The sequence below is a fragment of the Manis pentadactyla genome, chromosome 10 (genome assembly GCF_030020395.1).
Source record: "Manis pentadactyla isolate mManPen7 chromosome 10, mManPen7.hap1, whole genome shotgun sequence".
Lineage (NCBI taxonomy): Eukaryota > Metazoa > Chordata > Mammalia > Pholidota > Manidae > Manis > Manis pentadactyla.
Window position 1 is genome coordinate 4079942 of NC_080028.1, and position 16843 is coordinate 4096784.

The following is a 16843-nucleotide window of genomic DNA, read 5'->3' on the forward strand; positions in this document are numbered from 1 at the left end:
GCCTAGAACGAGGGTCTCTTGCCTCCAGCCAGTCAAGATTGGGAGCGTGTCACACAATCTCTCTTTTAAGGCTCTCCTGGGAAAGGCCTTGATGATCCCAGTCGCAAAGGGCCCATTCGCTTTAACCCGGTGCCCACGCAACCCTTCACTGCCCAGGGCCTGCAGACCTCCGAGATTAGAGCGGGTGGCAAGCCCTGCTCTGGCCATTTGCCCATCCTCAGTGTCACGGGAAGGAAGTCGGTGGGCACAGGGAAGGGATCAGAAGGAAAGAAATAAAAAGCAACGAAAATATAATACCCTCAAGGCCCTTGGTGACCAAATTCCAAGACCTAGAACATTCTACGTAGGTCTCTGACGTCTAAAAACCCTGTCCCATCCTTTGCGCTGGCCCCACAGGCAGAGCTCTGCAACTACAGGGCTGTCTGCCATATGGCCAGGCAGTGGGGGGGAGACACAGACAGGTTCTGGGGGCCCAGGAAGGGCCTGATGGGTTCTGGCCCCATGTAAGCCAGCTTCCCGCACAGACCTTGCCGTCCTGGGTGAGTGAGGGTGCTGTGGGCAGGGGGGTGTGAGCAGAGGCCCAGGATGCACGCAGAGGACTCTCCCAGACACCCTGAAACTGTTTTCCATCTCGACATGCTTATTTGGGATGATGCCATTATTTTAAAAGATGACAGAAAGGTACGAATGTAAAATGATGTTAAAATACATCATTAAGTGGCGAGGAAAGAGCAAGTGGCAGAACAGTCTGGACCCGCTGCATGAAAGACTGAAAGCCTGGAGAGCAGAGCCCAGGAGGGTTCATAGATGGCGCCAAGCAGGCGAGAAACTTCCCTTCCCATGCTTGAGTTTGTTTTGTAAATAAAGATGTATATGTATATAACTTTTGAAATTAAAAAAGATAACTTTAAAACGAAAGAATCCTGAATTTGGTTACAAGGATTGTGGGCACATGAAAAGGGGGACCCCCCCACCTCCCAGTGCTGAGGTGAGGGGCAGCTCTGAGAGCTGAATTTGGTTCACCGAGGACCCAGGTGCTGGCGGGCTGGGCTTCAACAGGCTGCCCTTCCACCGTCCCCCTGCCCAGCGCTGTACCCCTTAGAGGGAAAAACCAGGGCTATGTGGAGACTTGCAAATGGTTCTTCTTTGTGGAAATCGGGGCTGATTTTGCCATGAGGCAGGGTTTCCACCCCCAGCAGATGCAGCCTCCTCCATGGGGCCCCCCCGCAAGCACGCTGCAAGTCCGGGCAGGACCCTCCCCATCACCGGCCCTGGGAGAGCCGTCAGCCTCCCCCTCGCCGGCCCCTGGGCTGGGCGATGACAGCCCCGCTAGCAGGAGGCTGGCGAGGGGCCAACCAGAGCCCAGCCGAGGCCCCCACAGCTCAGGCGCCAAGACAGGGGTGGGGTCAGACGGGGCCCCTGTCCTGCGGGGTCGCTGTTCTACTTGTCTTTAAATATCCTGAGGTGGTTAAAAAAAAAAAAGCCAAGAGAGAGCTTTCAATCCAAACTACCATTTCAAATCAAAGATCAGTACATACTGATCTGAGAGAGAGAGAGAGAGAGAGAGAGAGAGAGATGAGACAGAAGCTCGCAGTCCCTTGCTCACGGAAGGGCCGGCGGCCTTCTGAGGAGGGCAGTGGGGCGGCAGGAGTGGGTGTGCTCTGACTGGGGGTCTGCAGCTCAGATCAGGGGAGAAGTCCCTCTGACCTCAAAGGCAGGGCCCAGAAGCTTCTGCTGAGCAGAGGGCCAGACCAGACCAGCAGACCTGGACTCAAGGGCCAGCTGCCAACAGTGGGTCAGGTGGTTACCCTGGGCACCTCCAGGACAAAGAGGAGCCCTCTCCTGCCCCCACTGACTCCCCGCACCATGCTGGCACCCTCGCCCCCAGCCCCACGCCGCTTCTCCAACTTGAGCAGTGCTACCCAGACCTATGGGTACTGAGTTCACACGGGATTTCCTTTCATTTCACATCCATCTTCCTCTGATAGCAACACGGTATTTTTTTAAATTGTGAAATACATGTAACATAAAATCGCCCATTTTAACCACTCTTAAGCATACAGCTCAGTGGCATTAAGTACATTCACACTGTTGTGCAACCTTTACCACCATCCATCTCCAGAACTTTCTCATTTTCCTGAATGAAACTCCATGCCCATTAAAGACTAATTCTCTGTTGCCCCCTACCGGGGCCCCCTGGCCACCCTCATCCTATTCTCTGTCTCTCTGAATCTGACTACAAACACAGAGTATATTTTGTAAACATTTTTTTAATATACCAGGCTCTTCACAATCACCTTGTTTAATCCTTGCCTCAAGTCTCTGAGCCAGATACTATGATCATTCCCATTTTATGGAGGAGGCCTCGGAGGCTCAGAGGAAGTAAGTAAACGACCTTAGGCCCCTCAATTCAAAACAAGGTGTCTCTGACTCTAAAATTCAAGCTCTTTTGTCTAAACCAGGGGTTGCTAAACTATAGACAGCTCTGGGGATAACCCCAGCCTGCCACCTATTTTTTAGAAATAAAGTTTTACTGGGACACAGCCCTGCCCACTTGTTCTGGGATTTGCTTCCCCATCTGTGGCTGCTTTCCAGTCACAACAGAGACGATGGCCCACAGTGCCAGACATATCTGCTGTCCAGCCTTGTAGAAAAAGCTTGCCGACCTCTGTTCTAAACATTATGTGGCCCACGACATTCTAGAGACGTGGCCCGTCACTGGACTGCCTAGCCTGCCTGGCGAGCCGCACGGCCCTGGTGGCAGCGTCTTACCAATACAGTTGCCTAGAGCATCTTGTATAAAGCCACTCTTGCACTGTAGCTTGGGTCTGCAGCGGAAGGATCCCAGAGTATTCTGACAGATAAAATCGGGGAGGCAGTTATGAATACCACTCTCACACTCGTCAATATCTGGTACATCATAAAAAAAGGAAATGGTTAGCAAGAGTCCTGCCAAAAGCATCATACAACACTTTAAAATCACAAAAAAGTTTTTTTTTTTTAATGCTCATTACTCCCAACTATAACCCAAAACATTCCAATCAAGAGGTCACTCATAAAAAGGGCCTTAAGTTAGCCAAATAGTATTCACATTGCTAAAGACTTAACATTTTTCCCCCCAAGGCTTTTATGAGGCAAACTGTTACATAATGAAGCCCAAGCGTTTCCCTGGCACTATGCGCCCTTTTTTTTTTTTTTTTTCATTTTAGGCTCACTGCATGTTTAGGTTAGATCATAGAGCAATGATCTTAGGGGCAATAAACACTGTCCCCATAAACTTATTCGTTTTGGAGTTGTTCCAAATACGTACAATGGTGACTGTCATGATCAGACATGTTGGCTGACCTTTCCCCTGAAGTTCGTGGCTGTCAAATGTTCAAAAGCGTAAACTCAGCTGGCTGGGCCCCTGGGTCCAAACCGCCCAGCGAGTCTGCAGGGGTGGAGTGGCGTGAGCTCGCCCAAAGCCCTCCGACGTCAGAAGGGCGTGCTTTGCTTTTAGAGTTACCCTCGTAATTCAAACAACGTTTCTACACAAGTGGTTTTGTCGTTCTGAGGGACTGGAAGCCTTCAGAAGAAAACTATGTTCTAATAGATCCTCATCAAAGCCTTATCTGCCAAATAGCATCTAAGGCTTGGCGGGGAAAGGCCGGCAGCCAGAAATGTCATGTTTTTATGAAGCGGAAGGGAATATGCTTTGAACTTCAAGGAAGCCTGGAGTCAGATGGAAGGCAGCTGTTGCACAAAAAATAATTTTGTTTGTAGGAAGCACATGTGAGCACCTGAAGTTCACCCTGGTCTGGTTTTTAAATGATCATGCTCTGAGCCTTTACAGAAACCCAAACTCGCCGTTGTCATTAGCTGGGCTCTAGGGCAAAGGTAAATCTTTACTAACAGAACTGAACGGTGCCCCTGGAAGCCATAGGGGGAAAGGTACCACCAAGCCCAGACCCCGGGGGCCCAAGGCTGCCTTTCCCGTCACACCACAGCCACTCCTGGGAGAGGGGGTTAAGGCTCGGAGCATGTGCTACCTTTGCAGTCATTGTCCTCGGTGAGCTCATAGCCAGTCCCACAGCTGCTGTCTCTCTGGCAGCGGAAAGAGCCCACTGTATTGATGCAGGATTCTCCAAGCCGGCAATTGTGGCTGCCCGTGATGCATTCATTGACATCTAGGCGAGACGGAGGCAATGCAGGAGGAACCAGAGAACCGACCCTCACGCCTCATCAGGAGGAACGTATACAGATCCCCGCAGCTCCCAAGTTCCCCACAGGCACGGATTCGGGCTGTGCACCAGGGTGCAATCCTGGGCATTCACGATCAAATCCAAAGCAATGGTTTGTCTACCCTCTTAAGCCTCAGATCTACTGCACTTTCTTAGCACCCACCATGCAAGTACCAGGCCCTGGACTGGAGTCACGTGATCTGGTAAACCCCTGTACAGGGCTTTTGTCCGTCACCTTCCTCCATCTCCTGGTCTCACAGGTGAGGGGCTGAAGGACATGCCCAGAGCCACTCAGCAGATCCTAGAGTCAGAGCCCGGGGAAATCCTAAACCCAGCCCTCCTTCCCAACACGGTGTTCACGTGCTCCTGGGTGGGAAGGCCGGAAAGCCATGCTGGGCCCCGCCTGGATGTCAAGTAGAGGCAGAGGCGCTCCAGAGCGCAGCCACCTGGTGTCCTGCTGCCAGGGACACAGTGACGTTTACCTTCACAGGAGACGCCGTCGGGCAGCAGCTGGTAGCCCACAAAGCAAGAGCAGACGACCGCCTCCCCTGCGTCTCGGCACTGCTGCTTACAGGGCCCGCCGCCTGAAACCAGAGCAAAAGTGAACCAGGGGCCAGATGCACACCAAACGCCTTTTGGTTTTCCAGCTCTGTTTGGACTGGGCTGGAGAAACGGCCTCAGGATGGACTGGCACAGACAGACAGGCTCCCTGCCCGAGCCCCACCACAGCCCTTACAGCACTCCGCCCTTCCCAGGAGAGACCCCCAGGGCCTGGCTCTGGGCACCCCCGGGCTGCTGCTTCAGGTCCTGGCCCCCGCGTCTGACAAATTGGGCAGCATGTAGGGCTGTTTCTGCAGGTTGTCGTGGGGCTGGAAGGAGCAAGGCCGAGAAGAAAGTACCGCTGCCACCCAGTGTAGACAAGGAGGCAGCAGGCCCCACGAGGAAGGCCGGGCCCTGACAAGCACCCCCATCTCTCTGGCCAGCCCGCTGCCCCATCCCCACCAGCACTGCCTCAGCTCCACTATCCCATCACCCGGCTCCCGGAGGGTCCCTGGTACCCCCTCTGCAGCCATGCTTCCTGCAGGGCAGCCGGTATGATGCTCAAAAGAGCAAACCTCATCGGGACAAGTCTCTAGCAGGTAAAGGTTCTACGAGATAAAGTTCTGGCTGCTGCCCAGGGCCGGCTACAGAGCCTGCCCCTCCTCCGGCCTCCCCCACCCCACAGCCCAGCAGCCCCAGCCTGCTGTGTAGGTCTGCAAGCCTCCACCCCCCGCTGTCCCCAGTTCCCTTTCAATGTTCCTTTCTGGGCTAACCCAGCCATCCCCTCCCCCAGGAAGACCCTCCCGCACCCCCCAGGGAGGATGAGACTCTGGGCGGCTCCCTGCCCTCTCTTCCCCGCCCCAGGCCTCCGTGCAGACTGTCCCTGTCCACCAGCCCTGTCATTTTGTGATTAAACTGGCTCCCTAATTAATGCCCAAGCACAGCTCAAGCTGCTGGAGGAACCTACGGAGCAGACCTGCCGGTCTGGACGTGCGGGAATGTTCCCTGAGAGAAAAGTGAGGTTTTATCATTTGGAAAACAAAGCGGTGAAACCCTACTTTACATTTGCAAACGTCTCCCTTGTGAGACAAAAGGCCATTACCAAGCACAGCTGGGGCTGAGGACACAAAGTCCAGGGTCACTCCCCTCTCCCCCAGGGCTGTGGGAAGCTGGTGGTGCCAGTCAGTGTGATGGCACCGACTCACACGGCCCCTTCCCTAAAAGCCCAGGAGTGCCGGGACCACAGAGCAGCTTACAGGTGACGCCCAGGCAGAGGGCCCTTCCCAGGGGAACCTGAGCAACGTCGGAGGTGGAGCTCCCAGTGAGACTGGCACTGGCTTTGCTTCAGGGGGAGTTACCCCCCAGACGGCCCAGTGGGGCCGGTCTCACCTCTGCAGCGGTCATTTAGGTACGGGTCCTCCTGGTCCTCGTCCACTGCGGAGATCTTGGCTGTGGGGAAGGAGACGCACAGACAGACATTTACTCAAGGACAGTATCCATCTCATCTCAGGAGGAACCGCATCGTCTCACAGCTATCAGGCAGTAATGCCCATTTGTCCAGCTTACACCAGCTCAGTATCCATTTTATCCTTCTTAAAAATAGGATTACATTCATAAATGCAGTTAAATCTCTATAAGACCTAAGACCCATTATAAGAGAAACAGCACTGGCACAAGCGTCTATAGCAACTTAGTGCTGAGTGAGGTTGCGGAGTCCAAATTACTCAAAAATTTCAGCAAAAGCAGCCACGGCCCTACTATAAATCAAGTCGGATCCCCCAAGCCTGGAGTAATGCACCGGGGAAAAGCTATTCTCGTTCGTTGAGATGCATCCCCCTAAGACGTTGCAGTCCTGACCCCCAGCACCTGGGAATGTGACCTCCTTTAGGAGAAGTGTCTGCAGAAGATCAAGGTAAACTGAGGTCATTAGGGTGGGTGCTAATCCAACACGACTGTGTCCTTATAAAAGGAAAACTGGACGCAGAGACGGACCCGCACAAAGGAAAACTGATGGGAGGAATCAGAGAGAAGGCCATCCACAGGCAGGGGACACCTGGGCCACCAGCAGCTGGGGGAGGCCTGAGCAGGTGCCCCCTCACAGCCTCAGGAGCCAGCCCTGCCTACACCCTGGTGGGGACTTCCAGCCTCCACACTGTGAATACTTGTCCGTTGTTCAAGCGCCCCCTCCTCCCAACCCTGCCAGTGGTTCTTTGTTCCGGCAGCCCCAGGAAATGAATTATTTTATACAGTTTGCCTCCTGCAGAGCTCTACTTAGGACCAGTTATATTCTCACTCCCGGTTCATTCAACAGGGTTCATTCAACAGCGGGGTTTGAGCATCTGCTGTGAGGGTTGAGGCTGAGGCACAGGCAAGGCCCCTACTCGTAATAGAGAATTTACCAGAGCCACGGGACAGAGAGGGGCCGGAGGGGTGCAGGGACCCTAACTTCATAGGGTGGTATTCCGCTGGAAGTTCTGGCCTGAGAAGAAACAGACCAGTCCTTTCCACCTGCATGGAGACAGCCAAGGCGGGAAGAATTCCAAGAAATACCGGAGAGCCAAGCCCTCTGACGGTGAGGCCCCTTGCGCGAGACAGAAGGGCAGGGACCACAGGTCAACAGCAGTCACAGGACGCAGGGTGGGAAAGCGTAAACCCAGGGGTTTCCACGGCACAATCACGCCTACACGGGAGAAGCCAAAACAGACAGAACAAGACTGAAAGGAAACATGGCCCAATGGAAACAGCATTTATCTCCGTGTCAATTTCCTCTTCCTCCAGCTTTCTTTATCTTCTCAAATGCCTAGAGTGCGCACAGAAGACATGTACACTGGAAAATAACCACTGCTAGGAAGAAATATATTAGTAATTTCAATATCACATATATACAGTTGACCCCTGAACAACACGGGGGTTAAGGGTGCTGAGCCCCACCCCGTGTGGTAGAAAATCCACATATAACTTTGGCTTCCCAAACACTTAACTATTAATACCCTACTGTTGACTGGAGGCCTCACCAATAACATAAACAGTCAATGAACACACATTTTATATAGGGATTATATACTGCATTCTTATATATAAAGCTAAAGAAAATAAAATGTTTTTTTCAAGTTGTTACAAACCTCCAAAAATTATTTCAACGTATTTGCTGAAAAAAATTCATATATAAGTGGACCCACACAGTTCGAACTGTGTTGTTCAAGGATCAGCTGTCCCAATTATGCACAGGGCATTCTTTTTTAGGGGTTATGTATGGTAGGGGTCCCTAAATAATTGAAAGAACTTTCACCTGGGGGGGAACTGAGCAAAAAACTTTGAGGGTTTGAACCCTCTCTTCTAGTTCAGGAGGCTAGGAGCACCTTTGCTGGGTGACTGAAGTGGGGGATTCTTCATTCACTTGGTACATTCAATCCAGGCAAAGTCCCAAGTCCCTCCCACGTGCCAGGCACAGGCCAGGGTGTCCAGACCCCATCCTCCAAAGGGCTTACAGTGACAAGGCTAGGAGGACTGGTGACGAACTGTTTATCACCCGTATATGAGGCGTCAGGATTTCCATGGCATCCTGTGCAAGCCCGGGAGCCTGGCACGGTAACACCACTATTCCTGGTAGGAGACAAATCCTAACCTGAGCCTCCCCCTCTCTGTCTCCCAATCTGTAGAATGGAAATAACCAAGACGTGCCCTAGCACAGGCCTTCCCAAACGCTCTGTGGTGAAGGAGCAGAGTTCCTTCCCCAGGCTCAGAACAACAGCTGGACAACATAAGAGAAAACAGAATGACTAGAAAAACAAAGTTAAGAAAATAAATATCCAAACTCCCATTTTAAAATTTAAATTAAACAGCATAAGTTGCTCTATCAAATGCTTATAGTTTCTAAAAAAATTCCTCTGTTTCTGTACTTGTTCTGTCGCGGGCCAGTACTGGGGTCGGGGACCCTCCGCGTGACCTGGCGGTAGCACCCAGTACACCCACAATAAACGACAGAGGGAGGGAGGGAGGCTCATCAGTGACTGGGTGAGGAGCGAGGGTGGGGAGTCCTCAGAGACTGAGGAAGTCTGGGGCGAGAGTTGAGGCAGATAAAAGACAAGCAGGAAATAAGACATCTGGGGCAGCAGGGAAGTCCAGAGATGGTTATTAAAACAAGACATAAATCAACAAAAATCCTCCCTAGAGGCACAAAAGAAACACTCCACCAGGAAGAATAGTTTGGGTTTGTTTAAAGCGAGAATGTCATCTCTGATTTCAAAAGTCAAGGAGGGAGCCACAGAGTGGTTCCAATTCCCCTTGATGACTGAGGTATCCGAAATCACCCCCTGGCACCCAGAGTGATAATCTTGAGAATTAAAAACAAGAATGAAAGACTGGTCCATTTGACCCATTTGCCTGGGATCACGAGGCCACAGCCATAGGTGGCCCAGCACAGGGGCCACAGGTCTGTGAGCCCTCCCTTCCTAAGCCCTTCCTGCCCCTTACCCATTTTTAACAGTGGGAAAGGAGCTCAGAGTGAGAAGGGAAGGGGCTCAAAGTCACACAGCAAGCTCAGGGCAGGAGGGCGCCTGCGATCTCCCAGGATAATCAAGCATTTCCACTACGGCACAGGAGACCACTGGAAGAGTTATTGGATAATCAGGAAGTTTCCAGAACTATATGCCCCAAGGCATTGGGATTCATCTGGCCTTGGACAAACAGAGGGTGGGGAAACTGGAACGGGGGACACATGGCTGGGAGCTCTCTTCAGGCTGCTTGTAGGGCCACTCGCCCCTTGGCTAAGCAAGCACCTATTACTTGAAGGAGCATAGCCTGCTTTTACCAAGTGGCACCCTCCCTCCCCCAGCCTCTTGTCTACCCATCATTGGCTCCAGATGGAGAGAGAGGGCACTGGCCAGGGGTCGAGAGGCCAGCGTTCTCCAGGCTCCCTGTGGCAGCCCGTGACCTCGGGCATCAGGTCCTCATCTGGGAAACGGAGCGAGGCCTGGCACCCAGCTGCCCGGGGCTGTTGGAGGGCAGGGAAGAACCGTGGTGACGAACGTTTACAGAGCCAGGCTCCGTGCTGAACACTTTATCCTTGTCCTCCCATTGACTCCTGCCAGCAACCTTATGAAGTAAGATCAAAATTATCCCTATTTCACAGATGAGGGAACTGAGGCCTGGACAAATCCATTTGCCTGAATACACATTAGGCCAGGGACACGAACCCTGATTTGTCAGATCCCAGAACCCAAGTGCTCAGCCTCACTTCAGAATAGTGGTTCTCAGACAAGGCAACAAATATGAGATGGCTCTGACACCTAGAATCAGTTACGGCAAAATGGTAAACGTGTGCCCAAACCACCTGTGGTGGTTCATTCTGTGCCAGCTTCATCAAGCCACGGTGCCCACATACTTGGCCAAACGCCAGTCTGGATAGTGCCGTGACAGTATTTTTTAGATGAGATTAACATTTAAATCAACAGATTTTAAGTAAAACAGATTGCCCTCCACGGTGTGGGTGGGCCTTGTCTAATCAGGAGAAGACCTTAAAAGACTGACCTTCCCCAAGCGAGAAGGAATTCTGCTAGTAGATGGCCTTTGGATTCAAGCTGAAACATCAGTTCTCTCTGCATCTCTGGCTGCTGGCTCACCCTGCAGACTTCAGACTTACCAGCCCCACAATTCTGTGAGCCAACTCCTCAAATCTCTCTCTCTCTCTCTCTCTCTGCACACACAGACACACAGACACACACACACACATCCCATTGGTTCATTTCTCTGGAGAACTCTGACTAATGCAGTGCCCTGGAGGGAAGGGAGAGGGAGTTACCTGTTTCCTGAAGGTCCCCAGTGTCCCCAGGGGCAAAGTCCGTAGTCTCCTGGCCCTTGACACAGCATGCTCGGAAGACCAGCCCACACTGGTAGCCAACCATGAGGCTGTACTCGCAGCTCTGGCCCTGCGCCTGGGCCGCCCTCCCCAGCAGGCAGCAGTGACAGCACCTCTGCAGACACAGGTGGAGACCCAACATGGAGAAGCCGGGCCCCATGGGCCTCTCCAATCCCCCCATGCCCGCTCACCCTGCAGCAATGACACATGCTGATTTAGCTATCTCTTCTAAATGTTGGTGGTAAATAGAGAAGCAAGTCAAGTCCCAGGTCCTGGTTTTGAAAGGAAGCTTAAAGGGGCTTGCACCTCGCACGTGATCTCCAATTCCTGGCTGCCCTCTGCCAGCCCTGCCTTGCCAGCTTATACACTTCCAGGAAGAGACAACGATATGAGGGACCCTCACCCGCTATGGGTCTATTGCTTTTTGCAAGGTCTAAGATTGCTTTATCATACCTGGAAGAATAAATATGCACCTTGTCTCTTCCCTCCTGAGTTAGAATGGTTCAGACAAGAGGAATCACATCGTGCTTGTAAAAAGCACAGGAACCTTAGGACAGTTAAGTGAGTAAGCAGGGGACAGAGTCACTGCTTGTCACCTGGACCTGTGTTCCCAAAAGTCGCACCTGAATCCTGGGGACATCACCCTGCCTGACACATGAAAAGCCCATTTTAGTCTTTATTACCCTAAGAAAGGCACAGAACTTTCCAAAATGTCCATAGCAGGAGCCAGGGAGGTGTGGCTTCACTTGAGTCTCTGCTGCTGGGCCCCCCATCTGCTCGTTCTAGAAGGCCCACTGCCAGACGGGGTGGGCGTGTGCTCGTCATCTCCTCCACCTTTCGGGGCATGAGTAATCCTTCCTGGAAACCTACATCACTCATCTGCCGAAGCGATCTGTTCCCGCTCCTGTTAGAATGTTCCATGCCTTTCCACACCTCCCTTTCCCCCAGTCTGGGGACATGGGCTGAGCTGTCGGCCAGGCAGACGGCGTCTGCAGAACCCCAGCCCTGCCTGGTGAGGCAGCCCCTGAACGCCCTAGGCCCTGGTTCCTGGGGCCCCCTTGGCCAGACCATCCCACCCTCACCCCAACCAGTGCCCTCCACCAGGAGGCCCCTCTGGGAAAGCGCACAAAGGCTCAGAGTGGGCAGAGGGGCTCTGGACCCCCACTGCCCAATCTGTGTGAAGAGAAATTCCCCAGGAAGGAACCCACACCCCCCATCCTGGAATCCAGGCTTCATTCTGATTCTTGCTTCTTGAAATTACTTCATGGACTTCCTAGGTGGGAATGGGAAATGTTTCTTCCAGGGAAGTAATTTTCACCACTAGTCACCTCCAGCGGAAACTCAGCTGACTGGCTTTTCCAAACCTGAGCTCCTCTGGCTGGGCTTGTTTTCCCCCTCGTAGGCGGCAAGGGAGGGACAACCTAGTTTCTCTGCAGCAGTGTTCAGACTGGGGAACACTCTCAGGATTTTGTCCACACCACGCAAAGATGCACCCCTTCCACCATGCCCAAGGCCCTGAGTGACCCGGCCTGGGCCTGGGGGTCCCAGGATGGATTATGTCATTTACTCACAGCTTACTTTCGGGGCAGGACTCCCTCTGGGCCTGATGGACCCCAATCCCAGCTCTTCTTCACTAGACCCCACCCCGCTGACCCTGAAAGGCCACGATGGAAAGTGGGCCTCTCTGAACCTCAGCTTTCTCTTCTAGGGGGGATCATGGAGGTCACGTGTTACCAGAGGCCTCAGCAGGGACCCATTCTGAACTCTGGGCTCCGATTAAGAAGCTGAAGGGCTTCTTGGGTGGAGTGGGGGTGCCTACCTTGAACTGAGAAGAGGGTTCTAAAGGCCCAGAGCCCAGTCACCCCTGCCCTGATCTCTGCTGGAGGTCCCCAGGACAAGACTGGGTCACTTCATCCCTATCTCCTCGGTGTGGTCCAGGGTTAACTCACCAAACTGGAGGAGGCAGGCAGATGTGAGTGGTCCCTCCTGCCTCCCAGGCTGGGCACCACTTGCTGCTCTAAAGGACAGCTGGCCTGGGGCAGGTGGTGCGGGGAGAAAAGTGCCCCAGGCCTCCCACTGATGGACAGCAGCTGCTGAGCTGGGTGGGGGATGGGGCCTCACCTTCACGAATGTGGCCTCAAGGCTGGTGTTGTCCCCGGGCGGCATGGTGCAGCTGTCCTGCTCGTTAGCCAGGTTGATGCCTGTGGCGCAGTGCAACTCCTGCAGCTGGTTATGGCAGCACTGCTCCTGAACCATCCTGCAGGCAAAGGGGCGGCTGGGCCAGGGCCAAGGGCTCAGCGGGGGCGGGGATGCGGGCGTGGCCGTCTCTACATGTCCCCTGCTTCCCAAGTGCCTCCACTCACCCACAGACACACAGAGACACCCACACAACACCTGGCATACAGAAGGTGCTCAATAAGTGTTTAATTACAAAGGCTGACTACAGGGTGGTGGTGGTGGAGTCGGGACCTGGTGGTGCTGCCAGAGCCCCAACTCGCCTCTCTGAGCCTCACCCATAATATGTTCCCACCTACTTAAAAACCGAAAGCAGCTGACTGCTGCCCCTGACCAGGCCCCGCATCCTTCACCGACTTGAATTCTTCTCGACACTCATCCCCACTTGCCAGACTCAGAGGGAACACGTCCAGAGGGTGGCGTAGCTGCCCAAGGCCACCATGTGAGCGACGTGGCAGAGGTGACGCCAGGCTGTGGTGTCATCTCCTGGCCCCGTTAGCCTCCAGGAGGAAGGTCCTCGTATCCCAAGGACACACGTGCATAAAGGACTGTGTGTCTTTTAGCAGAAGGACCGTCACCTGCCAGAATCAGCCCCTCCCACACAGCTCAGGCTGGTGAAGGCTGGCCCTGCAGGCAGGCGAGCAGGCGGGAGGTACCAGCAAGTCACAGGTGTGGCTCCCACCAGACCCAAAATAACCCCGGCTCTGGCCAAAGCCAGCAAGGGCAGGAGGAGCCGCCCAACCCGCGCTGTCCAGGGGGGGTTAGGTCTACCGGGCCTCCCTGTGCTGCTAGCTCGGCTGCCTCTGCCCGTGGGCAGCAGCCCCAGCCTGCCCTGCCCCCCACCTCCCCGTGGGGCTTTGGGCCCAGCTTTGCCTATGATTCGAGAACTACCCTCGGGCTCCAGGATGGACTGCCTATACCACACTGGTACCCCTTTCATCCATGTTTTCATTGGATTTGCAAATAACAGGCTTTTCACTAAATTGCCAGGAAGAGCAACCAGATATGCGGCCACCTGTCCATTTATTCGAAGATAATGGCTGAACAGAAAACAGTAAGTGTTGGTGAGGACGTGGAAATGCTGGAACCCGCAAGCAGTGCTGGCAGGAATGCAAAACAGCGCAGCTACTGTGGAAAACGGCACGGAGGTCCCTCAAAAAATTAAAACAGAACGTCCATGTGATCCAGCCATTCCACTTCAAAGGACCAAAAGCAGTGACTCTGACAGATCCTTGCACAGCCACATTCACAGCAGCACTATTCACAAGAGCCAAAAGGTGGACCAGCCCAAGTGTCCACTGAGGAGTGGATAAATAAAAGGGGTCTGAACAAGGCAACATGGTTCGGCCTCAACAAGGAAGGGAATCCCAACAGGCTACAATACAGGTGCACCGAGGACACCTCAGTGCAATGAGCCACTGACCAAAGGACAAATCTCAGTGACCCCATTCGTATAAGGAACCTGAAGGGGTGAAATTCACAGAGACAGAAAGCAGAAGGGTGGTCACCTGGGGCTGGGGTGGGCATAAGAGGGGGTTGGTTTAATGGGTATGGAGTTTCGATTTGCAAAGATGAAAAAGTTCTGGAGATGGATGTGGTGATGGCTGTATACCAATGTGTGTACTGAACTACACACCTAAAAATGGTTAAGATGGTAAAATTTATGTCACATATATTTTATTGCAATTTTTAAAAATTTGGCTCTGGCCCTACTGTGGGCCAGGCCCACACGGAGTCTTCAAGGATGCGGAGAGGCATCTCTGGGCGGGGAAGAGCCTCCCATTCCCAGAGGGCTGACTGGCCCTAGTTACTGAGCTCCGCCCTGGCAGCCGGGTGGCGGGCAGGGCCCAGGATGGGCGTCAGGACTGCTGCATCCGGATCCCTGTTTCCCTGCTACCGCCTGTGGACTCGGCACAGAGATCACCCAGCTCTCACACTTGAGTCCTTCAGATCTTGGCTCAAACGTGTCTTCTCAGGGAGGCATTCCCAACAGCCCTACCTAAACCTGTAAACCTGCCCCACCCAGGAGACCCTGTCTCTCGTCCTTCTCACAAACCATCTAATTTGTTGGTTATCATTTGTATCCTCTGTGGAAGAGATTTTGCCTATTTTGTTCACCGGTTTATGCCCATCTCATCCAGATCGGGGCCTGGTGCCTAGCAGGTCCCTATGAAGGCAGGAGTTGTGGGAGTGTCCACTGGACTGAAGGGCAGCTGCCCCGGGCCCTGCCCTAGGTTTAGGCCTGCTGTGTATACATATTTCCCAAGAGACTCGTGGGCTTAATGCAACCTGAGGCTTAGGCTAATTTAGATTTGGAGCCTAGGGAACACTGGCCCTTGCGGGACGCTGGGTGCAAGAAGCGTGGGGCAACATCAGAGCTGCCACCTCCTATGCCCCCAAACGTGCCAGGTACTCGAGGCAGAAGCTGACCACGCTGGGCTAGAAGCTGTGTGAGCAGAGGTGCCGGCCCCCCCTGAAGCCCTCTCTGATCACTCCCTCACCACCCAGGGAAGCCAGCCCCACAGAGCCCCGAGGGACTTCCTCCCTCAACTCTGACCGGGAGGCTCCCCACCCAGGTTATCCCAGCCCACCTTGCCCGCAGCTAGAGTAACATCTAGGATCAATAAAGACATGCTGAATGGGTGAAAACTGAGCCTGACAGAACACCACTTGGGAAGAAGACAGTGGCCCTGGAACTGAGTCACCGAGTGGTCAGTGATCCTTGTCCCTTGCATCTTTTATCCAGTACTAGTAGGACGATCCTCTTAACCAAATTAGGTTTCTGATCTCTCCCCTGCCTTCATTAAAATCGATGCCACTGAATTTATTAGAAAATCCTGGGACTGGGCATCCCCGTGCGACTGGTCACACCAGCCCATGCAGCCTGTCTGCATCCCAACCGTCCTCAGCCGCTGGACCAGGCAAGCATGGAGGGCTGAGAGCAGGGCTCGTTCTCCTGAGCATCCCCCCGCGGCAGCACCCAATGCCTGCTGCAGGAATTCAAACTCAGGTGCGTTTAGATGAGCAACATCTCCCCAGGCTTGGCCTCCGATCTCTGCAGATCATGTGGGGTTGGGACCCCAACATCAACAGAGGAAAGGGGAAGGGGTGCAGGGGAGGAATGGAGGGGCAGCAGAGCCCTGGGGGGTGCAGGCAGTGACACCGTTAGAGCCAGTCAGCTCAGCGGCTAACTAGCTGCGAGGCCTTGGACGCGCTGCGGCTCCTGCCCATGAGCTCACTGGGGTGGGCCGACGGGCTTCCTGGGCTCAGTGAAACAAAGGCTGGCCACCCCCAATCAGTGGCCTGTGAGTGGTGTTGCAGGAGTTCCATGCAATATGCCAACTCACCCTATCTGGCCAGAGTTTGACAGGCCCCGTGTGTTGAAGTGAGCTCCACGAGAAACAAGCAGGGGGTCAAAGGGAAGCCTGGACTAGCACCCACATTTCCCACAGGGAGAGAAGGAATTCCCTCTTGGCCATTCAGATGATACTGCAATTCAGGAAATCTGTTCCTAACCCATGCTTGCTATTTACCACTGACCAAAGTGTAGATTATAAAACAAATGTTGGCTGCATAGCTGAAAAGGTACTGTTGACCCTTGAACAGCATGGGGGCTGGGGGCACCGACCCCTGGCACAGCCAAAAACCTGTGTATAACTTTGACTCCCCAAAAACTTCACTACGAATAGCCTACTGTTGACCAGAAGCCTTACCAGTAGTGCAACTAGTTGATATATGTATTATATACTGTATTCTTACAATAAAGTTAGAGAAGATAAAATGTTTTCTTCAAATCATCACCGAAAATTTTTCAAATATATTTATTGAAAAAAATCCATGTAGAAGTGGATCCATGCGTTTAAATCCGTGTTGTTCAAGGGTCAGCTGTACTTTCCATGTAGTCTGGGGCCCGTTGGGGATTAAAGATAATTCCCAAAGATGCTGGTGAGTAGAAATCAGGAATAGATTTAGTGACTAAAACCCAAATTCA

At 53.3% G+C, this 16843-nt stretch overlaps 1 protein-coding gene across 2 annotated transcripts in view; it reads right to left on the reverse strand.

Annotated features, from left to right (window-relative positions):
* FBLN1 (fibulin 1) overlaps nt 1–16843 on the reverse strand; it is an 80260-nt gene that overhangs the window by 45185 nt on the left and 18232 nt on the right. For both annotated transcript variants that reach the window (XM_036906592.2, XM_036906591.2), the window contains exons 3-8: nt 12739–12874; nt 10561–10732; nt 6150–6209; nt 4703–4804; nt 4029–4166; nt 2773–2910 (exon numbers count right to left, since the gene is read on the reverse strand). In XM_036906592.2, the coding sequence (XP_036762487.2) occupies nt 2773–2910; nt 4029–4166; nt 4703–4804; nt 6150–6209; nt 10561–10732; nt 12739–12874 (746 nt within the window). The remainder of the gene's footprint in view (nt 1–2772; nt 2911–4028; nt 4167–4702; nt 4805–6149; nt 6210–10560; nt 10733–12738; nt 12875–16843) is intronic.